The sequence below is a fragment of the Acomys russatus genome, chromosome X (genome assembly GCF_903995435.1).
Source record: "Acomys russatus chromosome X, mAcoRus1.1, whole genome shotgun sequence".
Lineage (NCBI taxonomy): Eukaryota > Metazoa > Chordata > Mammalia > Rodentia > Muridae > Acomys > Acomys russatus.
The window spans coordinates 120,774,929-120,801,014 of NC_067169.1; the positions used below are offsets into that span (position 1 = coordinate 120,774,929).

Sequence of the window (26,086 nt, forward strand, 5' to 3'; positions counted from 1 at the left end):
CTGGGTCACACCCTACCATTGGATAGATGTGACTCTGTGTGTGTGTGTGTGTGTGTGTGTGTGTGTGTGTGTGTGTGTGTGTGTGTGTGTGTGTCCCAGACTTGCTTGACCAGCCCAAGTGCTAGGAATACAGGAGTGCATTACCAAGCTTTCAAATGACACACTGGGAAAGAGTGAATCATATAATGAATTTTTATCTTAAAAGTGGGGGGTGGAGATAGTTTTATTCATCTATATTTATTTTAGACTGCATTTCCCCACAAGTATTCTGTCTGTGTCTGTCTCTTTCTCCCCCACCCCACTTCTACCTGTCCCCCTCCCGCGTGTGTGTGTGTGTGTGTGTGTTTGTGTGTGTGTGATGTAGCTCTGGCTGGCCTTGAATCCTGCCTCTACCAAGTGCTGAAATTACAGGGATGCACTACCACCTTTGGCTTTGGCTTTGTCCCTTCATAGTTTGTACAAGGAGGCAGTGTGACAGTGAGTGATATATAGCCTTGGATTTTAAATATCTTTATTGACTTAGCAATAGTAACTTTAGTTTGAAAACACTGACCCATTAGATATTTAAGTATCTTATTAGTAAATCCTGATTTTATATTGCTGAAGAATCTCCCATGACCTGCTTATATAATCCTTAGTCAGAAAAATAATTTCAGGTTAGGTTCATCTGATCTGCCCTTTCTAATTCATCTTTCCCATTCTGCTATCATGTTTAAGAACAATATTTTGTGGTGCACGAACATAAGATTTACCGAGACAGGTCTTAAACTATTGGAACAAACAGACCTCTGACTGCCCAGTTGCTAGGAGTACTGCATGTGCCATCTGTCTGGGTTAATAGTTCATCTTTAAGCTTCAATGATATTTTCTAGTTCCAGTGTTGTGGGCTTTGGTAAATCAGTATTGAAGTCAGCTCCATCATGATGTCTTATGATAGTGTATATTTTCCACACAATCAGCCATTCACTCACTAGTGTTAATGCTCTTGTGTGCCAGGATACAATCATGAGCCAAATGGACACACACTTTGCCCTTGTCAATCTGACTTCTTATGGAGCATCCTGACAGCCCTAATTGTGTAAAATCCCCTCACCTCTTCACCTTGATGTTTTTCTTTCTAGCTTTTTGTTTACTTCTCTCAGGCCTTTCTTAAGGACAGTGACTTTCTTAAGCACTGTGAAAGTGTGCCACAGTGAGTTGGTATGTTCAGTGCTGTGTTTTGTGAGGGAATACGTGTGTGTTCTTTTGGGCGAGGAGTGGGGTGAGGGTGGTAATGAGGAGATGGTATTTCTCCAGAAAAGTCTTCTTTGTGTTTTGAGGCAGGGTCTCTCACTGGTCCGGAGCTCATAAAGTAAGCTAGGTTGGCTGGCTGCAAAGTGGGGATTAATAAGCATATACAGTACCTGGCTTTTTTTTTTTAATTAACTGTGGGTTTGGGGTCCTCATGATTTCAAGGCAAGCATTTTACTGAATGAGGTATCTTCTCAGCCCCATGACTCTTCTTTTAATGGAACATGTTCAAAACATTCCATAGATATCCACAGCCACCTTGAAATAGATATGGCTTACCTGCTAGTGAATTCATCTTTATCTATCCTTAATGTTAACTAAACTAACTGAAACATTTCTTATTTTCAATCATTGCTAATATCTTCAGGAGCTTAACTAAATATTTACATTTGAATGGTTTTGTACAGCCATTGAGATGGCCCAGCAGATAAAGGCACTTGCCTTGCAAGCCGAGTGACCTGAGTTTGATTCCTGGAACTCAGGTAAAGGTGGAAGGAGAGAACTGACTCCATAGAGTTGTCCTCAGCCTTCCACACATGTACTAAACAACCACAAATATTTTAAAAATAGTTTTATGTATATTTGAATATGATGTTTTTGTCTATAGCTAAATTGAGGAATATTTATTATTTGCCTGAAATACATACTTTCACTAGAAAATACTAAATAGCACCTATGAATTTGATTTCAGTCAAATCTATTTCACATTAAACTCCTTATTGTGGAGAAAGTAATTCTTGAAGGGGAATTGTATGAGTGATATTATTCATCCCTTCATAATTCTGCTTGGATGCTTGTAAATTATCTTTAAAATTTAAGTGGTATAGAAATTTCATGCTTGTCATGCATTGGTAAACATCAAAGGTTTTTTCTTTGTTTATTTGTTTTAGATGGCAACTTAAGCACTATGAATAAAATTTCCTAGAATAAGCATATCTTCTGTGGGGTTCCCCTTTTAATATTTAGCTCTTGTTTCCTCTTCTGTGTTCCCCAAACCTTTTTTGCAAGTTTTGAGACATAGTCTCTTTCATGAAAGAAAAAACCTTTGTACTTAGTGATCCCCCTACTTCAGCCCTTCAAGAGCTAGATCACAAATGTGTGTGCCCACGTATGACCCTTATGAGTCATTATCATTAGCTGTGTATCTCTTAACATTTAGATAAAACTTCTGAGACGTAGGGCACAACTCTAGCCTCTCTGGACCAAACCTAAAAGCAAGAATAAAATAAAGAACATTGAACTCCTTTCTTCCTTGGATATTTTCTGTTTGTGCTCTGCCTAGCTCTTTGTATATTTTATTCCGTAGGGCCAAAAGATGTAAATAGGGCCTACAAAGTTAAGTACTATTTATTCTCTTGAAATATTTAACTCTTTGATGTCACATATTTGAATTAGCAATGCAAATTCAGTTAGCAATGCAAGTTCAGTTAATAGAGAATTTTTGTCCTCATTGGTAGTTTCCAGGATGGCTTCTGCATCAACATCTAAGTATAATTCACACCCCGTGGAGAATGAAGCCATTAACACGGTAAGTTGAGTTTTTATATTTATCTGTATCTCTACATTTCTCTCTCCATGTTTGTATCAGACAATCATTTGGGTCATACTGAACCATGAATTTCATTATGTGTTCACATAACATAAGTTGATGGAGACATGGGGTTTTATTTGTCACCCTACTTTGTTCTGGGAACAATTTTAGTAAAGCATGTGTTAAATGATTTTTGCTTTTGTAAATGCTTTCCTGAAGCTTTGTTCATAAATTGTTGTCGACCTTACATTCAGGTATGAAGCACTCCTCTGTCTCAGAGAGCTCTCTGAAGGAGCTATTGGGAGCCCAAGATTGACTAAGCAGGCTACTACACCTTCCTAAATATGGCATTCTTTTAAAGCTATGATGATAAGACTTATAAAACCCAAACATACAACTTGAACACAAAATACTTCAAAGTAGCCAGGGTAAATTGTTCCAGTAGAATGAGCTTGTTTTGGAACATCAATTGATCAGAAAGGGTAACTCAGAGCTAAGTTTTACTCACGGCCCTTTGAAGTTTTAAAGTGATCCACCAGAAAGGCTAATTTATTCTCCCACCCCGCAGTGTCTGAAAATGCTCAATCAGAAAGGTGGGTAATTTTTTATGTTTATTTCGTGATTACTGACAAGGTTGACCTTTTATTTCTTTTTAAAGCTACATTATTGCCCATTCCTGTTGATTTTGTGAAATAACCATTCATGTCCTTTGCCTATTTGCCTGGGGAAGGAGGTAGACAGAGTCTTTCTTAATGGTTCATGAGCATTGTTCATAATCTATTAAATAACTTTTTATAGTGTACACATCACCTTGCTTTATTTCAGCCTTTTAATTTTATAGCATTCTATTTTGATTTTCAAATATTGAGATGCAAATTTTGGGTGAGTTGGTTGGTTTGTTTTGAGATTGAATTAGGCTGTGTGGCCCAGGCTGGCCTCAAACTGGTAATCATTCTGCCACAGCTTGCTAAAAGCTGGCATTAAAAGTGTGTGCCACCATACCTGGCATGCCTGAGTTTAATGGCTAATGCTTTGCCTGCCTGTCACAGCTGCTGGAATGATTAGATGAGGTGCATACTTGAGACCACCTCCAAAAGAGGAGACCTACAGAAAAATAGTCAATGGGGAATTTGCTGAAATCATTCCTAGAGACCTAACCAGGTCTCTGATGGCCTACTCATTCTACATAGAATAAGGTTCCTAATAAAGATGAAAAGTAAAGCAAAATCTTAATAAACTAATAGGTCAGAAAATGTATTCTGTGGCACCATCATATGATTTGGCAGCAATTGCATAGGAAAAAAGCTATGACCATACAATATATTGATTTTATTAATGTTTGATTATTTTACTGAGATATAAATACTTAAAAGTATTTAAAACTTTGGTAACATGATTTAAACGCAAACTAGGTGTTAGCACATCTAATAAATGTTGCAGCCAGATCAGTCTTTTATTTTTCTGATTTACTGTTGCTAGGGATTGAATGGATGGCCTTACATGCTCTTGGAAAGTACTAGTGAGTTATGTTTTCATCTTAAATCCTCTTTTCCCAGTTTGAATTTTCTGTTCTAGTTTAATTCAATGCTAAACTTCTAATTTTTTCCTTAAAAGTGTTTTCTGGTTGCTATCATCTGTGTAAAGATGACACTACTTCTGAAGCCCCTTTCTTTTGCAGGTATCTCAAGATGGAGTCAGTCAGGATCTCAGTGAGAGTGTTCCTCGACTCCCAGGAGAAAGAGGAATTACGGGTAAGGGGCTTTTGAGGCTGGGGTGCAGAACTGGAGGAGCAGTAGGGCAAAGTCAGGTGGCTTGAGCACCACTTGCTCTGTACAAGTTAGAGAGGACAAATAAGACAGCTTTGTTTAAAAGCCTCAACACTGCCTGGCTTTCCTGATCAAAGAGTTCTTTCAAGAGCTTGGTGCTTGCAAGGCTAGCAATATTCTTGTCTCTGTCCCAAAGACAGTGATTTAGGGAGAACAGCATAGGTTATCACTTGAAAGTCTCTAACTAGAGGTGTCTAATCTTCGTAATTTAAGTTTATAAGAACAGAATGAGATTAAGGCTTTTAGTCTGTGATATATGTTTCAAAATGGTAACAGCTTCAAGACTCTTCTTTTTGACATACAGAAGAAAATCCTTTGCCAGAAAGCTGAAGTTAAGGTTGTGGTAACATTTTGATACTGTGTGTCTTGTTTTGTTTTTCCGTTCATGATAAACCTATGCTAAAAGGACAGTATCTCCTTTAGAAGGGCCAGATCTTTCTGACATAAGACTATAGAAGCATCTAATAGCTCTGAGCCAGGTGCTGCTGGTATTGGCATTCAATTTTTTTTTAGGGTTGGTCCTTTGTGCCACATGTCAGAATATTTGGGGTCAATAATCAGCATTTTCTCAGTGAACCATTCCATTCATTGAATAAGATTTTAATTTTAATTTTAAATGAGTAAATCATTGTACTAATTAAATGGAGGTTTTGGAAAATTACCTTTGTGAATTATCTGTATACCACTAGAACCATAAGAAACTATTTGGTGTCCACAGACTCACACTCATAAATCTAGTTTTGAAATTGAAAGCAGTAAAATATGTTTTTCCCAGGGCCTGGATAAGAGCAAAGAAATTTTACTTTTGGTGGACTTCATAGATGGCATTTGGCTGCTGAGTATCAGCAGAGAGGCCTTAACTGATGTAGTAACCAACTGAACTGGCCTGAAATGAACTCAGTGTATAGTTCTCACTGAAGAGAAAAGGATTTCAAAGTCATTCTAAAAAGTTAAAAGCTAAGGATATCCTTGAAAGAGAAGAGAGAGAGATTTTTATTATAATTGCATCTTTTGATTTAGTTTCTCCTTACATCAACTCTAGCAAATATGTACTTTATCTTGGCTGTCTATTTTTATTATCACTCAGATGTTTTCTATAGACAGATTTCTACTGCTGGCATTATGGCAGGGTGTGGTGACACATTCCTGTAATCCCAGTACTTGGGAAGCTGAGGCAGGAGGATCATGAATTGAGGCTTAGTCAGTAATGCACAGAGAAGAAACCTTTGGTCAAAAAAGCAACAAGAACCTATGATAGCTATGTGGTTGGAGGTTGGCAGCTTTAACACCCATCTTACCAGTTAGTCATGAGGCTCTCCTATGTGAGCTTTATCCTTTAAAGTAAGTCAAGTAGTTTCTTTTACAATCATAAGACATTAGCAACAGCAAACCTATCATTCACTTCTGTGCTCTGGCTCTTGTCACCATGTCTTAGGTGGTGACAGCATTGGGATCAAACTTGGAAGTGCCACGAGTGCTTAGAGGAGAAATGGGCCTGCTCGTTACCTACTGCCCCTTTGGCCTGGCACAGAGCTGTGGACATTGTGCCACTGTTGCTTTTTAGTCATTTTTATTGTAGTTAAACATAGTCAAGTAGTTTATGTTAAGTTAGTATCATTTGTTGTGTATCTTGGTATATATTTCCATTATTTTAGGGTACTTTTTTTATCTTACTAGACAAAGAAGTTATTTACATATGTCCTTTCAATGGCCCCATTAAGGGAAGAGTTTACATCACAAATTATCGTCTTTATTTAAGAAGTTTGGAAACGGTAAGTAGATCATAAGACCATAAAGATGACCCTAACTGTTAAAGATGATGCTAAACTGTTTCTGTTCTACCTTGCAATATTGACTGTGGATCTGATTAACATGGGGATATATTTATTTCTTCATTTTTTTTGCTTTTGCAATATTGATATGACACTAACATCTGTTTTTGTAGGCAGTAGAATAAAATATTCAAATAGGTTTTATCCTTCAGAATAGAGAGGAGAGGTGGTTCGAGTAAATTGGTATAGGACAGTGGTTTTTAACTAGCAGCACAGATTAGAATCAACAACTTATAGACTGTTAAGAAGCTATACAGAAGCTCCCGATTCATTGTATCAGAATGTCTAAAACATCACAGAGGAAGATGTTGATGTGAATCCTTGTTTAAAGCCTACCACTCTAGAACTGTCTGGGTATCCTTTTACAAACATTAAAGTACCAGGGTAAAACTGGGGTGAGTGACATGGAGTACTACTACTTACTTTTTCAACCCATGGCCATAAAATATTTGTCACTACATTTCAAGTAATACACGGAGCTGAGATACCCTAGAAGGACAAGAGAAAATATATAGTTACTGTGTCTTTCTCAGTAGAACGTGTGGTAGATGGGATAGGTTATCATGGCTTACACCAGAATGCATGGGGCAGGTGATTCCATATATTCCTGTCAAATAAGTTTAGGGCACATGGAAGAGTAACCTGTTATTTATTGCCTTGTATATAGGCCACTATGAGACTGATGGAGAAAATCTAGCTTCTGTTTATTTGTTTGTTCATTTGCTTTTGCTTTTAGCCATCCATTCTTTTTTTAAAAATTTATTACAATTTATTCAGATTACATCCCGATTGTTATCCCCTCACTTTTATCTTCCTGTTCACACCCTCCCTCCCTCTTCCTCCCTCTCCCCCTCCCCTAGACTGTTGGCTCTGTTTCTTAATAATTAAACTTTATTATACAACCCAACTAGCTTACACAAGAAGGAAAAAAGGGACAAAAGAGTGAACCTTCCGGTATCCGTTCCACGGGACGCGTCCTTAGGTGTCTCTCTGGTCCGCGTGCTGGTCCAGCAGGTCCGTTGCTCCCCACATGCTCCAGCCCAGGCTGAACTTGTTGTTCTCTCCTCCCCATCTGCCTGAGTCACATGGGAAGGGCGGTCTCCTTCTCCCATTGAGGGTCAATTAGAAAAACAATAGTCCAGGTGGGGTTCCCAGGTCTGCTTCCTGAATTCCAGGCCCAGAATGGCTCCATTCAGTCTGTCACAAGGTATTCATGGGGTGTCCCAAGGATAATGCCCGCCAAGACTGCTTCCACCTGTGACAAAGCTTAATCTTTCCGACACTAGACCTCTGACAGAAGGGGACTTCCTCCTCCACCATATAACCCCAACCTATCAGATCTCATCTGGATAGCCTGCATCCCCTTCCTCTGTGTGCCGCTGGGCCTTCCCCTCAAGGGGAAATGATCAAATAGGGGGCACCAGAGTTCATGTCAAAGGCAGTCCCCACTCCCCCCACAACTGTGGAGACTGAGCTGTCCATGGCTACATCTGAACAGGGGTCTAGGTTTACTGCATATGCATTGTCCAGCTGTGCATTCTTTAGCACAGTTCTGATATATATTCATTTGTATCTTTTGATCTTTTACTATGTTCATTATTATGTCTGATTTCCAAAAATGCTATTTGATATTCCTGTTGCCCTGGCTTCTTATAAGTCCTGTAGGATATATACAGGAGCAAACTGCAATGGCCTGGAATTGCACATTTTACCTGTATGAATCAGTAACTTAAAGAATGGACATAAGTGAATGTTATGGTTTTCCAGAATGGAAAGGAAGATTCTGGAAATTTACAGAAAGCTTTGATATCACTCTTTGGCAATTGATCACTTTAGTGTTCGATGGCTTAATTACATAGGAAATAAGCCATTAGGAATATTATTGATATTATTTTTATGGAATCAAGGAATGACACAATTCCTGGGAAAGACAGGCTAAATGGTGGCAATATATAAAAGCCTAATAAAAGCTTAATGATAGCTGGGAATGGTGATCATTAACACCTTGCTTTGTAGGGTGCTTCCTCATTGTCCATAATGTAATACATGGCTGAGATGCAAGAAGCAACAGATTAGCCAATGTCTAGATGACAGAGTCAGCATTTAAATTTACTGTAATTGGCTAGAATATTGGATACAAGCAATATAACATTAAAGTATATAGATAGCATCTCCTTAGTGAAAAATAAATCATACCATTAAAGGATAAAGGTCTAAACAGGAATCTAAGCTTTGGAATCAGTAATTGAGTATTACTTGTTTAAAAATAATACACCTTTTTTGAATTCAAAGTATAATATAATGAATGCCTAGATAAAATGAGACAGTAGTCCTGTCTGTACTGATGTTATAAACTCCTGATACCACATTTTTAAGAGATACATTGAGCTGGGCATGGTGGCATATGCCTTTAATCCCAGCACTTGGGAGACAGAGGCAGGCAGATCTCTGTAAGTTCAAGGCCAGCCTGGTCTACAGATCAAGTTCTAGGACAGCGAAGGCTACACAGAGAAACCCTGTCTCAAACAGAGAGAGAGAGAGAGAGAGAGAGAGAGAGAGAGAGAGAGAGAGAGAGAGAGAGAGAGAGAGAGAGAAACAACATTGGTAGACAGTTCAAAGATAGCTAGGTTAATGAGGGGACCAGTGTATCAACAATGACGAGTATAGTCTTTGCTACTTGTTTCTTTTTGTTGTTTTGTCACTGTGAGTGACTCAACCTAGAGTCATTTGGAAAGAGGAACCTCAATTTAGTAATTACCTACATTGGATTAGACCATAGGCAAGTCTTTGGGGTGTTTTCTTGATTGTTGATTTGACGTGGGAAGGTCCAGCCCACCGTAGCCTGTATAAGAGAAGTAGCTGAGCAAGGCAGAGACAGCACAGCAGTAAGCATCATTTCCCCCAGGGTTTCTTCTTGAGTTCCTCCATCCAGGTCCCTGTCTTGAGTTTCCTACTCTGACTTCCCTTCATGATTGACTATAATCTTCAAGTAAAATAAACCCCTTCCTCCCCAGGTTGTTTTTAGTCATGTTTATCACAGCAATAGAAAGTAAACTAGTATAGGAACCATGGTAGAGCTATTTTTGAATATTGAAGTGCCTTTCTGTGGACCAATGGTTAGACTTGGTTTGTACAGTTTCCAGGGCTTTCATAGGGATAGATCGAGATGCTTGCTGCTAACATATAAGAATTATCAAAAATTAGAATTATAGCTGTATCATAGAGCCTTTCCCCTTAAGATACTGGCTTGTTGACTAGCCATGCATATCTGTTTTCATTTTACCCTGTCCTTGATAATGAAATGGAGAAGTTATTCAAATTGTGGTGACATAATGAGGCTGTCTATATGCTGTGGTTTTGACTACATGAAACAATAAAATTATTTCTAAATAAGAGTCCATGGGGGAATATATATGAAAAGTTTCAGTTGTTGGGATATCCAGAGTAGAATTACACATGATTAATATTTCTCTCATTTATTGGTATTTCTCAAAAATACCTCAAATGAGTATGTATTACTTTCATAATTAAAAGAAAATCACTTAGCAGTCTTTATTTCTTTTTTCTATATTTTAAAGTAGAATTCATGCTCTTTTCTTTTTAAAATGTTTTTAATTGAAATGAAATTACATCTCTTTCTCCCTTTCCTCCCTCTACTCCTCCAAGTTACTCTCCCAAAATGTCCTCTCATGTTGCCCACTCTCAATTTGATAGTCTTTTATCATTTACTATTTTTGTTGCACATGCATATAAATGCATGCCCATTGATATTGCTACTGTTCCAGGCTTGTGTATGCAGCTATTTCTACAGGAACTGTTTCGCAGTAAACTATCAGGTAATCTACCTCTTATGATCTTTCCACCCCTTCTTCCATGATGTCTTCCTTGAGCCATAGGACTTGTATGTGTCCTTTGGGGCTGGGTTCCTCAGAATCCATTGATCTCTACATTGTATCCAGCTGTGGTTTTGTGTAATAGTCTCCATTTTCTGTAAAGAGAAGCTTCTTTGATGAGGGGTGATAATTACATTTACCTGTGGGTCTAAGGATAACATTTATAATGTGGTAAGGGATTATTATGCTGGTCTAACAAAGTGGCAGCACTAGGTTCTTCTCTAAGGTCCATGACCTCATTAGTTCCTAGAAACTGACTGTTTTCCATACCATACATGATTTTCTTTGTTTACACATGGTACCCTGTAGGATAGGGTTTGGCTTCTTGTTTCTGTGACTGTCATCGGCATCCTGTTTCCCAAAAAATAGAATTCATTCTCCTGTATGTAGCTTAACTCCTTCTGATATCTCCAACCATCCCAAGCTGTCTGTTCTCAACCCCTTCCCTTTTCCCATCATGTAAATGCCCTTCTCCCTGGATACCACTTTCAAAAGTTGGTTCTTTCCCTTCAGAATCTGCCTCAAAAGTCATGTCCCATTGGAGCTCCCCTGCCACCTGCTCTTTAGATTTCCTCAAAGTAACCACTCCATGTCTGCGTCCCAGCAGTCCTTATCATACTTTTCAGTTAATACGTAATTGCTCTGAAACCAACTTTGCTACATGTTTAATGCCCGCTTTCCACGGTTAGTTTTTCTGTTGAGCACTGGTCACTGTTTCTTATATTTCTCTGTTTTATCTTCTTTATTGTCGGCTTATTCATTGGTGCTCTTGCAGCTTCCTGGTGGATCCTAGTGTATTGAAGATGCTCAATCAGTCGTGCTGAAGGAGAGAATTCTGTCTTATTTGCATACTACTGTCTGTGAATTTAACAAACTCTGAATCCTTTTGATCCTCACTAGTGCAGTAGCCAGAGATAGCACACCTTCACTGAAAGTATAATCAGTGAGTAAAGTCGTGGGTTGTTCATGATCCCTAGAAGTTAAAGGCCTTGGTATAAGCCTCAGTTGTTTGATCACAGTATGTAGTTTACTCAATACCATTGCCTTTGGAGTTCAGAAGTCCCATAGCCACCATCTGACCTTGAATGTGCCGAGGAACTTGACTTTGATTAATACTGTGACTACAACAGGAACAATTGTATGCATGTGACTCCATTTAAACTAGTAGACACTCCCAAAGAATGATTCCAGGTTCTCAACCAGGGCCACACTAGATTCACATGCTATTGTGAATGAGAGAGGCCACTTAACCTCTTCTTTGTCTTGGCCTTTGACCCAGAGCCATTCTCTTTGCACCATGGTGAATCTAACACCATGTTCCTTGTTTGATCTAGAGAAGTGACTGTGAAAATGTGGCATTGCCCATGGCAGCACATGTAATGTTACAAGGGACACAGCCTGTTTCCTCCAACCTATGTCTACTATGATTCTGCTGAACTATGACTTTTGATCTTGAGGCCACAACTTCTCCCAACTTTGTCCCTTCCTAGTCCCTCTACTTCCTCTGTTGCTGGTGGTCTAATTCTTACGGAGAATTCAGCCATCCCAGCACAGATGTCTGTATAGTGGTATATGAAAGTACAATATGTGGATTTGGAAGTACTCTGCCAACTAGGCCTCTCTCTCTCCATTCCTCCTGTTCAAGTTTATGAACATATATGACTCATCCGCAGAATATGCATTACATGGAGGACCGCATAACAGATGAACATTTCTGAAAGAGAATACCAGCTACAATGTGGACAGTGGGTAAGGGAGGGGGAAGAGGGCACTGGAAGTAGGAAGACCCACTGAAAAGTTACTTTTGTTCTCAAGGTAATCAAGAAAAGCCTAATGACAATCATAGTAGACATAGGTTGGAGGAAACAGGCTGTGGACAACATAGGGGGATTTGGGTAGGCCATTATAAGAAGGGAGTTGAGGAGCATCCAGTCAAGAGTGGCTCCTGTGATTTTTCTTCGTGAGTGATCAGACCTGCTCTTATTCATTAATGGCTCTCTCTGGAGAAGGGAGTATCATATAGGTAAAGCCCAGTGGGAGGAACATGATTGAGGTTTGAACTTAAACTATACAGTTGTAATGTGGGAATATCTCCAGTGTAGTTGGAAATATATGTTAACACTACATTGGAAGTGGTTAAAAAAAACACCCAGTCTCTGGGATTCCCCAGGAAGAGGGTGTGCTCTAAAAAGAAATATAGGCTCAGTTGAGAAGCACCCTGGGTGACAGGAGCCTAGTGGGAAAGCAAAGCAGCATGACTCAGAACTTCTGGAAAGATTGTGAGTTTAGGCTCTGCTAGAGCTCTGGAGGAGAGCAGAATCTTGGGAAGGAGGGAGGGACAGATGGATGGAGGGACAGACAGGTGGATAGATGCTGGACAGGGTGGAAAATGGTTCAGGCATGAGGGAGATTGACCAGGGTGAAAAACTGTAGAGGTGTGAGGGAGATAGTGTGAGAACAGGTCAGGGATGGATGCCGTGTGGCGTTCATGGGAGCACTAGTGAGCAGAGACTGTATGAGAAGGGAGTCCAGCCTTTGTTCCTCCCAATCTTGTCCTTGCAGTGAAGCTCCTTAGCTCCCAGGCCTTGGTGAGCCCTTCTTCATCGTTTCCATCCTTGCCATGGTTCCATCCGCCACTGTGGTAGATTGAATGTAATTGCCCCTTATAAGCCCATAGGTGTAGCACTATTAGGAGGTCTGGCCTTGTTGGAGGAAGTGTGCTTTGAAGTCTTATATATGCTCAAGCCATGCCCAATGGGGCAGTCTCCTTTTGCTGCCTCCAGATCAATATGTGGAACTCTAGGCCCCTCAAGCGCCATATCTGCCTGCACACTGCCATGCTTCCCACCATGATGAGAATGGACTAAACCTTTGAAACTGTAAGCCAGGCCCAATTAAATGGTTTACTTTATAACAGTTGCCTTGGTCATGATGGCTCTTCACGGCAATAAAACCCAAACTAAGACAACTACCTTGTATCAGATGTGTCTCTCTGCAGCTAGACTTTTTTTTGTTAATTAAGTTATTTATTTACTTTACATCCCAATTGCACTTTCCTCTCCCTCCTCTCCTCCCAGTCCCTCCCTAGCACCTCCCCTCTCCCCACCCACCCTTCTTCCCTTTCCCCTCTGAAAAAGTAGGCCTCCCATGGGTATCAACTAGCCTTGACATACCAAGTTGCAGTCAATATGACTAGGCACATCTTCTCCTACTGAGCTTAGACATGGTGTCCAAGTTAGGGAAAAGAGTCCTAAAGGGACTCCTTCTTTTAGGAGTCCCACATGAAGACCAAGCTGCCCAACTGTTACATATGTGCATAGGGCCTAGGTCCATCCCATGTATGCTCTCTGGTTGGTGGATCAGGCCCAGGTTAGTTGATTCTGTGGGTTCTCTTGTGATGTCTTTGACTCCTCTGTCTTCTTCAATCCTTCCTCTCACCCTCTTCTGTATGATTCCTCAAGCTCTGCCTGATGTTTGGCTGTGGTCTCTGCATCTATTTCCATCAGCTGCTGGATGAAGCCTCTCTGATGACAGTTAAGCTCCTGGCTATAAGTATAGCAGAGTATCATTAATAGTTCCAGGGTGAGTTCCCTCTCCTGGCATGGGTCTTAAGCTGGGCCAGTCATTGGTTGGCCCTTCCCTCAATTTCTGTTCCATGATTTACCCCTGCACATCTTATAGGCAGGACAAGTTGTGCATCAAAGGTTTTGTCGCTGGATTAGTGTCCCAATCTCTCCATTGGAAGTCTTGCCTGGTTACAGGAGATGGCTGGTTGAAGGTCCATATCCCCTACTGCTAGGAGTCTCTTGCAACTAAAGTTGACAGTTACTAGGCTGCTCTTTCTGTTTATATGTTGTTTGTGTGCACCTGTGTGTAGAGTTCAAGTGATAACTTTTAGGAGTCCATTCTCTCCTTCCAATATGAATCAAACTCAGGTCATCAGGCTTTCACTGAGCCATCACTATCACCACCATCAACACACACACACACACACACACACACACACACACACACACACGAAAAAAACTTTCTTTTATGCTCCAGTTTCTCACATCTTAACTGCTGGTGGAGGTTCCTTGACTTTCTACCTGGCAAGCCAGACTCATAGCCAAGTTGTTTCTCAGTTTCTTCAGTAGGTGCCATTTTTCAACCTGTCATCCTGAAGGCATCATGTCATCTTGTCCCCTCTCTAATCCCTACAGTACCTATATTAGTTTTCTTCTGTGTGCCCTACTTTTATAGATCTCTCACTAGCCTTTGCCGCTGGGTCATTCCAGTTTCCCTGCTTCCAGGCTTCTCTATTGCTTTCTTTCTAGCTCCTTGGACTCATCTGCTGTCTCATTAGTCCTCATCTTAGAGACAGTTTTTACAGACACCTCAGCTACTTATGTAGAGCCCTGTGCAAGCTGCTCCTGGCCCATCTTAGCATGCCTCTGGCTCCCTGCTGTGCTATATCTATGAATCACTGTCTCCTGTAGACTACCCTTGCTGTTCCTAGACTAACCCTGTGCTTCTCCTCTGGGCTTTTCTCCAGACCATTTCCTCCAACTAAAACATGTTAATTTTCAGCCTGTCCCTGCCATCACCTTTCTCACCCCTTTAATCCTGATTTTGGCATATTTAACATAGAGCATTTATAATAGATCCACCATCCAAGTGAAGAAATCCTGTCTTCTGTTCCTCCTTTACACCATGGATAATGGCTATCTTCAAGTTATGTTTCTTACCCCAAGCACTGCCCACATTGTGCTGGAAACCAGAAAAGAATACAGAAGATTTATAGGCAACTGAAGAAGCCTTCCAAATGAACAGATCACTGCCTTTATCAGTAGAGTTCAGCTCAGGGTTTACACTTGCTGCTGCTGTGAGAAACATGTTGACTAGAATGTTTTCATTTTCTGATACACCAGAAACAGCGTGTTTGTTCCTTAATTAAATTCAAAGAGAGATCCCTAGCTTGGCTTTTTTTCTAAAAGATTGTAAGTGATTTGATTCTCTCTTGTTTTAGTACAGGGTGCCTTGCCATAATGCCCATGTTTGCCTTCAGTCAGTGGTTCTCCCACCTCCCCACCACACTGGGATTACAGTTACTGTGTACCACCATGGCCAACAGTAAATCTGTTCTTATAGCATTACTCAAACATTCTTGAATCTTGTTCTGTTTTCAACAGAAGGTTGAGCTTTGGTGACAGCAGAGCACACGTTGAATTTGACTCTGTAGAGGTGCTTGTGTGCAGGCCTAAGACCGTGGAATCTGTCTGCTTCATCTTCTTCCTGAAGTTTCCTTTCAATACAGAGATGGGGTGCAGAAAAACCAGATGGGTAATCTGTCTGCATGTCGTTTATAGCTGTGAAGTGACCTTCAGACAAAGGCTGGGTGCCGTGCTGCTTAAGAGCTGGGCACTTGGCTTTCTCCAACACCATCACCAGTTGCCACTGCAACCAGAAGCTCTGGCTGCACAGGAAAGGGATTCAAAGTTTACCTTCCACTGTGGCCATTTGGAAACCAAACCCATATTGTTGTCTAGTGAAAAAGCTAAATAACTTCAGTATAAGCAAAAGAAAAAATGATTCTTTAAGTATTTTTAGTTTCAAAAAATGCATTGGAAGCTTAGGATCACCTTTTTACAATTGTGGTCAATGAGCTTGTAACCTGCCTCCATTTACTTGTCTGTTTCATTTTTATTTACTTAATTTTTTTTTTTTTTTTGAGATGCTGTAGCCCAGACTGCTTTGAAGTTCATTGTGTAACCCAGGCTGGTATCAAACTTGCAGCAAATCTCCAACCTTAGTCTCCTAAGTGCTTAGTTTATACATGTAAGCCACCATGCCTGCCTATGTCCTTTTGGTTTCAACGGAATTATATAATACTATGTATGATATAATAATATAGGATGCTAAACTGTAGGTTGAGCATCCCAATGCTAAGATGTGAATGCTCTCACATCCATCATGTTGCTTAACGATCTCAGCAGTAAAAAGCACTGGCTGTTTTTCCACAAGTCCTGAGTTCAATTCCCAGCAACCACAATCATCTATGATGTGATCTGATGCCCTCTTCTGGCCTGCAGGTGTAAATGCAAGCAGAGCATTATATACATAATAATAAATCTTTTTAAAAAAACCTTAAGATTTTGGAGCTTTTCAAGGTTGTAGATATTTAACCAATAAATTCCATATTTCAAATAAAAAATATCACAAATGTAAAAGTCACTGATGTCTGAAACATTTCTGGTACAAGCATTTTGATAAAAGCTATCCAACTTGTACAGGTGTACTTTTTTTTTCTTTTCTTTTTTTTTTCCAGCCTTACATCATATCTTTATATTATTGCTACAAAATGAATCCTATTTTTAGGTTTAAAATTCTCTTGGATTCAGAATATATGCATCATATCATCAAAATGTCTGTAGAGCACTTGCCTAGCGTGCATGAAAACTTGGGTTTGACTCTTAGCACACAGCAAATAAAGAAGTCCTCTTCCTACCACTAATTCTTTGTTCCATGTTCCCATGCCAGTGCCCAGGCCCAAACTGAGGATGGCTTGCCTGAATCCTGGTAGTCTGCTATTATGTAACAGATTTAACTGATGAGATCCACTTCAAGTTAGGCCTTTAGCCCTCAGAATAGAGCTGATCGTTGCTTTTAATTTCACATTGAATTCTTACCACATTTCTATCAATCTTTTAAATGACCTACATTTTCTATGATTCATATTCCCCTTTTCTTTATTTTTCTTTCTTCATTGTTTATTTTGGTAGGGAGGTATTGAGATGTGACCCCATTAAACTTAAACTAAGAATGACCTTGTCCTTTTTTTTTTTTTATTGAGACCAGGTCTCAGTATGTAATTGTGGCTAACTTATAACCCTCCATGTATGCCAGGGTGGCCTTTAACACACTCTGCCCCCTCCTTGGTACTGGAATTAAAGGCTTGAGTCACCACACCTGGCTCAACTTTGAACTTCTGATCCTTCTGCCTCTGTCTCCCAAGTGCTAGGTTTACAGATGAATGCCTGTCGTGGTCCATCATCCTCTAGCAGAACTTTGCCTCTTGTTCTGTTGAAAAGATGTCAGCCTCTCTGGGCTTCCGTACACCCCCTCTCCCAACCTGAGGATTCCCAATATTACCAGCCTTTCCTTCCTTCACATAGGAAAAAAAACTACATATACTCTTTGCCAAAGTGTATATATACCTCTCCTGGAACCTTTCACTACTTTTCTTCCTACCTCCTTTGGAGCATTAGCACCACTCGTTTTGAGTGTTACAGTTTTGGTTTCCATCAGTTCTATACCCTCTATACTGTGCAAAACTAGTCAAGACTCTTCATTTAAAAAAATCTTTTAAAAGTATCATGTGGGAGCCTGGTGCCCATAGAGGTGAAAAGCGGGCATTAGATTTCCTGGAACTGGACTCGCAGATGGTTGTAAGCCACCATGTGGGCAATGGGAACCAAACCTAGGACCTCTGGAAGAGCAGCAAGTGCTCTTAACCACTTAGCTGTCTTTCTAGTCCCCCAAATTCCTCATCATTCTTACATATAGATTTATATTATTACACATATATACAATAGACTACCTACAGGAAGAAGAACCATGAAACAATTTAGGAATTATATAGATGTTACATTCTTAGTGTTTTGGCTGTTTGTATTTGACAGCCTTGAAGTTGACATCTTTCCTATCTTGGCACATCTAAATTTCTGAATGTAAATCAATCTCCATCGCATACTGTCATTATCAATTTAGAACACCTATTGAGACCTAAAACATCTTAACCCCTAAACAATTAAACTTCACTGTAGAACTAAGCTACCTGGTCTTCAATTCCCTCAGAGACTTAAGAAGGAATAATCTTGATTATCTGAGTATGTCGGGAGTGCAGGTCAAAATCCCTCATCTTAAAACACCATCTTCTCTCCTCACTTTGGACTGCTGCTTCCACTTGGTGACAGTTCACTCCTTTGCCTCTCAAGGTCTAGCTTCTGCTTGCTGCTTAAACTACTCCTTCGCTGCTTCATCTTAAAGCCTTTGGCTGAGTCCTCCGCTGTCTACCTTCTCTAGAGTGCCTAATATTTTTCACTCCTCCTTTCCTTTTCTCCATGTCTTTGTGGTCCTCCACCCACTTCTGCCTTTTGCCTTCTATGCAGTTCAGTGTCTTTCTTCCTGATGCCTCAGTCTGTGTTTTCCTTGGAGCTCAGTCTTCATTTCTTAATCAACTGTCAATTACTTTCCAGCCCTATGGATGCAGGCCCAGTCTTTCCTTCTTAACTCGTAGACGATTTGAAAGCCTGCTCTGTGTTGAGCATGGTGCCCTATGCCTGGGTATAGTTGGAACGCAGAAGGTACAGTGCCTCGCTCGTGGAGCTTGTAGTTGTAGTGGGATGGGCATTCTCCGCAGAAACATAGCTGTACCTAGTTAGAGGCTGTGAGCAGCGCTGCATGGAAGGGCAAGAGTAAGAGGAACCTGGGGAGTAGTCCAGAGAAAATGGCATTTGACTCGCGGTCTGAAGACTGAATGTGAGTTACGTGGAAGTGGGGTAGGGCTACAGAGGCCAGGAGGAAGCAAGAGAGTAGCGTGTGAGAATACTTGAGACCAAAAGGAGCACAGACAGGTGATAACGTGGTTAGGGGATAATATGTGAGTTTGGCAAGGGATAAGCCAAGTGAGGAAGCTAGGCCTCACCAACTCCCTTAAAGAGCTGGCTGTGTGTTTTGAGGGCCAGTCCTTGTGCGTCAGCCACCCAGGTGCTAGAATTATAGCATGCATCATAACCTGGCTTTTTGCTTTTAATTATTTTAATTAACTTTTAAAGTAGTAAATCATGTTTTAAAACATGTGTGCATTATAGACTGCTAGTGAAAATAGTCATTGCCGTACATACCTATTTTTTGTATTGAAAGCACTTAGCCTATCCTCTCAGCAATTTTCAAGATTCTGTTTGTTCTAGCTACAGTCCCCATGCATCTGACTGGAGTTTTGCATGCTTTGATCAGTAGCTTCTTGTGCACATCTCCAGAGGTTTTGGTGTTCAGCATTAAGTACTGTATAGTAAAGCTTCTGGAAGGGTAAATAGAAAAGTGGCAGTTTCTTCTTGGTCCTGGTAGCTGTGTCACTGCAGCTCATAAAGGGAACAATATTGGATGTGAAGGGACTAGAACAGTGGCTGTTAGTGTAGGCTAGTAGAGTTTCTGGCAGAGTTGGATAGATGTTGACAGATCAAAATTGATTTAAGAGATAGATATGAAAGAGTGAGTTAAGGGTAGTTAAATGAAAGGGGGTGTCAAAGATGACAGGTTTTTAGCTGGACAATAAAGGGCACCAAGATAGACAGCATGGAAGAGGGCATCACTGGCTGTTTCAAACTCTGCATGCTCTGAATATGAAGTATCTCTATATTTGGTTAATATTTATTATATTGTCAACCCCAGCAGTGTATTGAAAGTACTTTTTGTCCCCTCCTCCTCACCTCCATATTCTTTACATCTTTTGACAAGGCCACTGTGGTGCATCTGAGATAGGTCCCTAACTCTAAGTCACCTTTGGGCTACCACTCAGGCTGATCATCTTTGCTTTTCTCCTGTCCCTCCCTATCTACTCTCAGATCCCCCTGGCCCTGCATTTGAACTCAGGCTGCCCTCTCCATGCCAGTTCTTGATGTGCAGCCTTGCTGCCTGAATCTTTGCCAAATACCAGTGGATCCTCTTCTCAGAAAGCATTCTGTGGTTATCTCTCAGGTGAACCAGGGAATTCTGTGTGTTTATAAAATGCCTAGCCTTTCTTATATGTACACCTGATACAAATTTGAGATACTTCTGGACAGCTAATCTCCAACCATAGTGATTTCATTCTAATGAAGTCATCACCACAGAACTTTGACAGAATGCAAACAGTAAGGTACTAGCTAGCTTGCCCTTCCCTGGCACCCCTTTCCATTTTGGGTGGACTCTTCTGATGGCTCTTGCTGTTTTGAGTACCCTTGTCTTACCTCCTAGACAGAGCTGGGCCCTAAGATCCAGAAGGACCACTCTCCAGCTTAGCTTCCTAGACCTCAGTGCCTAGTACAGTTCTCTGTTCTCCCTCAGAAGAGAGAAGGTGAATGCATTATATCTGGTGCCTTATCATATTTCTTCTCAACTATTTTAGGAACTTGAAGGAATAGAAGTATATGGTTTTTCTTAGAATGAACCTTTGAAACTCTTTCAATATTTAATGATATTTAGATAGTGATGACTCAGGTTTCCTGAGAGCTGGGTTAATTTTCCTATTCCTAGGTCTTCCTGTTTAGCTTGATTATCAGACCTAGAACATGTCATTCAGGAAGAGCATAGAAAATAGCCTCATTAGACTGTGGGTGCTCTGGCTGAGGAGCTGGCTGCTTCTCATTGCCTTGTTTCTGCTTTCTGTTGAACCATAGTAGTCTGAGATCTAGAATTCCCTCTATATAACAATTACATAACACCAGAGTGCTCTCTCATAGCTGGCCATGGTGGGTCGCACCTGGAGTCCCAGCACTTGGGAGGTGGAGGCAAGAGGGTCACAATGAGTTTGATTCCAGTCTGTGATCTACATAGTGGGTTCCAGGCTAGCATGAGCCATACAGTTTGAGGCCCTATTTCAAATAACCAAACAAATAATCTCACTTTTAAAATGTTGGTCTTTATTTCCAGGGTGTGGGGAACACTTGTGGACCGCTTTCTAGAGTCAGGTTCTCATGTTCCACCTTGTGGATTCCTGATTCCTGAGATGAAACTTGCCTCTCACGACTTGTCAGTAAATGAGCCATCCCGCTGGTTCTTGTCTCAATTTTAATCTTCCTGCCTACAAACTTCCTGCTTCCACGTTGCTATGAGAATACCAGGCTTTTATAAGCATGTAGTACATATACTTAGGAGTCAGTTTGATACTTAAGAATACAGTTCACAGACACTCATAAATCTCAGTATAGTTCAAGAATAATAATGTGCTGCATGGTCATGTGCTTTTTAGGTGGACGGTAGTAAGAAGTAAATACATTATAATGTACAATTCTTTATATGTTACTAAGTCAGTGGTTTCTCTTTGGGCATTTGGCTTTCAGTCATGTTGTAAAGTCTATAGTATAGGAATGCATACAACAGCTAGTCCTGGCTTCTTACAGGCTCAAAGTCAAAGCTCTGCCAGAACACACTGGTCTGCTGTGTGTGCAGAGCACAGTTATGTCTTCCAAATGCTAAGCCACACTTTAGCATCATCAGAGTGATAACAGTAACAACTCTTGCTTTCTGGCTACCATCACCGGGCAGTGTGTCAATTTCTTTTAAATCCATTATCTCAAATCATCACTACTGTACAGATAAGTGTGACCTAGAGATAGCACTGACTTGCCCAAGTTCTCCAGCTAATAAATGTCAGAACTCGGATTTGAGCCACCTTTGTCCATGTTAAGAGCGTGTGCTGTTTTTCTTCACATGATAACCGAACTTAAATGTTTTGACTTTTTATTTCCAAATAACTACAAATACACATGATTTTTGTACAAATAATATAGAGGAGTCTCTTGTATTGATCTTCCAGCTGGTTATTGTTTCATAACCAGAAAGCTGCTTGGGAGGCTGGAGAGATGGCTCCGTGGGTAAGAGCACTTGCTATGCAAGCATGAGGAACCGAGTTTGGATCCCAGCACGCACTCACTGCAGTATCTACATAAAAAGCCAAGTATGTCCGGGCACACCTGTAATCCCAGCACTCGGGAGGCAGAGGCAGGTGGATCTCTGTGAGTTCCAGGCTGGCCTGGTCTACAAAGCGAGTCCAGAGCAGCCAAGGCTACACAGAGAGACCCTGTCTTGAAAAAAAAGCCAGGTGTGGCTGTGCATACAGCAGTAACTCAGCACTCATGGGACGAGAACCTGTCCCATAGGTTCTCATACACATATGTACAAGTAAAGAAGGGAAAAAGGGTGGGCGTGGGAGAGGTGCTCAGCACAGTACAGTTAACCAGTATTTGAGGGTTGATAGTTTTATGAGTGTCTCTTTGTAATTCTCTGGCATTTGATGCCAAGTAACCAGCATCAATAATGAAAATATGAAACTGTTAGAGCACCACAAAGAACCCTTTGTACTTTATACTTACGCTCTCCTCTCCTCATCTCCTGGCAACCAGCTGCCTGTGCTCAATCCCTGTCTTGTCATTTCAAGAGCAGTAGTCACGTGTGGGAGCCCAGGCCTGTAACCCCAGCACTAAGAGGATGAGAGAGAAGGAACAGAAGCTCAAGGTCAGCCTGAGCTACAAGCAAACAAAGCAGCACATAAATAGAATCATGTAGCACTGTATCTTGATATTGGCTTCACTTATACTGTAAGGTCCCCCTAAAAATTTTGGAGGCTAGATCATGTATGTAGTTACATAGTATAGAGGCAACCTCAGAGTTATAATGTAAATTTCTAGAAAAATCATGACATAACATGTGTCAGTCTCTCTCTCTCTCTCTCTCTCTCTCTCTCTCTCTCTCTCTCTCTCCCTCTCCTCTCTCCTCCTCCCCCCCTCCCTCCTCTCCTCCTCTCCTCTCGCTCTCTCCTCCCTCTCTCTCTCTCTCTCTCTCTCTCTCTCCCCTCCCTCCCTCCCTCCCTCCCTCCCTCCCTCCCTCCCTCCCTCTCTCCCTCCCTCCCCTCTGAAGAGGATTTTTAAAATGAATGGAATGTTTTTCCTTGCATCACTAAAGGGCATTTTTGAAGAATAAACAAACATCTTTACCTTTAATTTTTTTCCTATCAGTCATCTAACACACCGGGAAAATAACTTTTAGGTTGACTGCTCAGCTCCCAAAATGGGGCATTTATATCACCTGCCTCAAGGCTCAGGGAACATTACAGAAGAGAGGCAGAAAGAATTTAAGACTCAAAGGATAGAAAGAGTGCTACAAAATGCTGTCTTCTGGACATAGCATGACTGTGGTACCCTTGAACTTATCAGCCTCAGAGGATATCTTCACAAGACTGGGCTCATCAATATTCCATTGGAAGATGGAAAGGCTGATATGGCCCCATCCTTCCCCAGAGGAACTATAGGCAGTTAATGGTTGCTAGTAGAGGAAAAGTCATATTCCTCAATGGTATAGTCATTGATAAGTGGCCCATGGTCCCATAAATTAACATGCTTTTATACTCATGCAAGGGACCCTAACTAAATTCAGAGGTCACAAAAAAAGGACATGCGAGTGGGAAAGGGACTTGTTCAAAAAAGTAGTTCTTTAACATGATAAGAGAAGAGCAGAGTGCATGTGTGCATGTGTATGTGTGTGTCTGTATGTGTGTATGTATGTGCATGTGTGTTGTAACTGTGAGAGAATAAATGTTAATGGATTTGCGGTCCTTTGTACCATCATCCATTTGGTTGCACACTTTCTGTTACTTCAGGCACTGTATATTTTTGCATGTTGCTCATTCCCCTTACTTTATTTGTTCAGACATCTTCATTATCCTAATAGCTCCATACCTGGCCCATTAAATTGACTACTATTCTCCTCTCAGCCAGCCCCATTAAGCATCTTCATATAGAGAGAACTTGTTTCTCCTGTTGAATGATTGCTGTAAATTCTTTAGGAATGCAAAGATTGGCTCAAATCATAGGATATTTTTATGGCTCTTATTGGTTATATATTTTCGGTCTTTGGCTTGACCATCAACCCATGAAACAAATGCTTTGGTTCTAGTAAGGAAATAACTTTGTGAGAAGACAGATAAGCAGAATATCTTTTAGGTGCTTTCTCAGAGGAAGAGGTTACTACTACTGCTTGATCCAATTGGAAAAGTGAGGCTTGTGGAGGCACAGTTACAGAATGATGGTAGTTGGGAAGGAGAAATTATGCTAGGCAACAGGACTACTTTGAGCAAAGTGCATGGCCTTGGCTGTAGAGGAAGTGTGTGGCGAATAGGGAAGGATCTGACTGAGCTAGAGGTCATAAAAGTGTAGGAAAGGCTCTATAGAAACCGACTGTGACTCCGCAGGCAATGTCAAATGTTTGAGGATGCATTTTCATGACATACTTGCCTATTTTAAAGCTTGCTTTTTCGTGTGTGATCTATATCCTACTTTTAGTCTTAAGTTGCTAATGTACCAAAGTAAGAAAAAGTAATTTGAAAGATTATGCTTATTTTACATGTTTTTTATGTTTTCATTATATTGACAGAAATACTAACATTTGTAATTTTGTCCATTACAGGGTTCTGCTCTAATACTTGATGTTCCTCTGGGTGTGATATCAAGAATTGAAAAAATGGGAGGCGCGACAAGTAGAGGAGAAAATTCCTATGGTCTAGATATTACTTGTAAAGTAAGAGATTTGGTACTTTCTTTTTTTTTTTTTTTTTTTTTCTTTTTTCTTTCTTTTTTTTTTTTTTTTTGTTTTGTTTTTTGAGACAGGGTTTCTCTGTGTAGCCTTGGCCATCCTGGACTCACTTTGTAGACCAGGCTGGCCTCGAACTCACAGTGATCCGCCTGCCTCTGCCTCCCGAGTGCTGGGATGAAAGGCGTGCGCCACCATGCCCGCTGGTACTTTCTTACATAAAGAAAAAGACACATTTGCGTTGAATTGTAGAAAGTTAATGTGGGCTTAAAAATTCAAAATCATTTCTGGTGATAGTGGTTACACACCTTTAATCCCAGCATTGGAAGGCAGAGGCAGGCACTTCTTTGAGTTCAAATTTATCAAAATCTCTTGTTAATCTAAAGTTGTAAACTTGGATCTTTCCTTGTTATTTGATATTTCCAAAAATGTCTGGGGCAAAATTCCCATACAAGGGGTCCCCTATAGTCAAGAGTGAGGCTTCTTCAAAGAAATAGTCAGCTTTGTGGCTTACTGGGGCAGAAGGGTTTATAGACAAGAGTTTTGGGGTTTGTTTTGGTTTTGGTTTTTTTAGTAGATTTAAATTTTTTGTGATCTTATTGAATGTAAATTTTCTTGGAGACATGATTGAGTTACTTTACATTTAACTATTAAAATAGATTAACCATTCGTAGAGAAATGCCAACTTGAACTCATCTCTTGCTGAATACTGTGGAAGATGAAATTTTTTTTTAATAAAAGCCACATGATCTTTTACAATCCAACAATCAAAGGCACCACTATTAGGAATGAGAAATCCAAATGGCTGCCTTCCTCTTCAGTCATTTCTTCTTATTTACAAACACTGCCTTAGATGAGACTTTACAGCATTTGTTAAACATTTCATAGATTTAAAATTCCCCACAGAGTTATCCCACAGCTACTTGTATGTTTGTTTGTTTATTTGTTTTAGAGACAGAGTCCAACTATACAGTCCAGGATGTTCTCAAATTCTTTTTTAACACTTTAAGAATTTTTACTTAGAGTGCGCGCTCTCTCTCTCTCTCTCTCTCTCTCTCTCTCTCTCTCTCTCTCTCTCTCTCTCTCTCCCTCTCTCCTTGTCTGTGTATTTGTGTGCTTGTACACTTGCTGTCTAGAAAAGGGTGTCAGATTCCTACCCCTGGAGTTACAGGTGGTGTGAGCCATCTGATATGGGTGCTGGAAACCAAACTTGATCCTCTCAAAGAATACTACTTGCTGTTAACCACTGAGCCATCTCTGTAGCTACAAATTCTTAATTTATGTTTTACATAATTATTATATATATATATATATATATATATACACACACACACACACACACACACACACACACACACACACACATACGTTTGTTTGGTGTGTGTGTGT

The 26,086-nt window shown here is 40.5% G+C and overlaps 1 protein-coding gene across 2 annotated transcripts in view; it reads left to right on the forward strand.

Annotated features, from left to right (window-relative positions):
* The window catches only part of Mtm1 (myotubularin 1), a 117,389-nt gene that overhangs the window by 18,077 nt on the left and 73,226 nt on the right, over window positions 1–26,086 (forward strand). Inside the window, exons 2-5 of one of the 2 annotated variants that reach the window (XM_051142567.1) lie at window positions 2,748–2,818; window positions 4,500–4,572; window positions 6,325–6,419; window positions 24,575–24,685. In XM_051142567.1, coding sequence (XP_050998524.1) covers window positions 2,756–2,818; window positions 4,500–4,572; window positions 6,325–6,419; window positions 24,575–24,685 — 342 coding nt within the window. In that variant the 5' untranslated portion in view covers window positions 2,748–2,755. Of the gene's footprint in view, window positions 1–2,747; window positions 2,819–4,499; window positions 4,573–6,324; window positions 6,420–24,574; window positions 24,686–26,086 lie in introns of those variants that run through there. The other variant, XM_051142568.1, reaches the window with a different exon arrangement.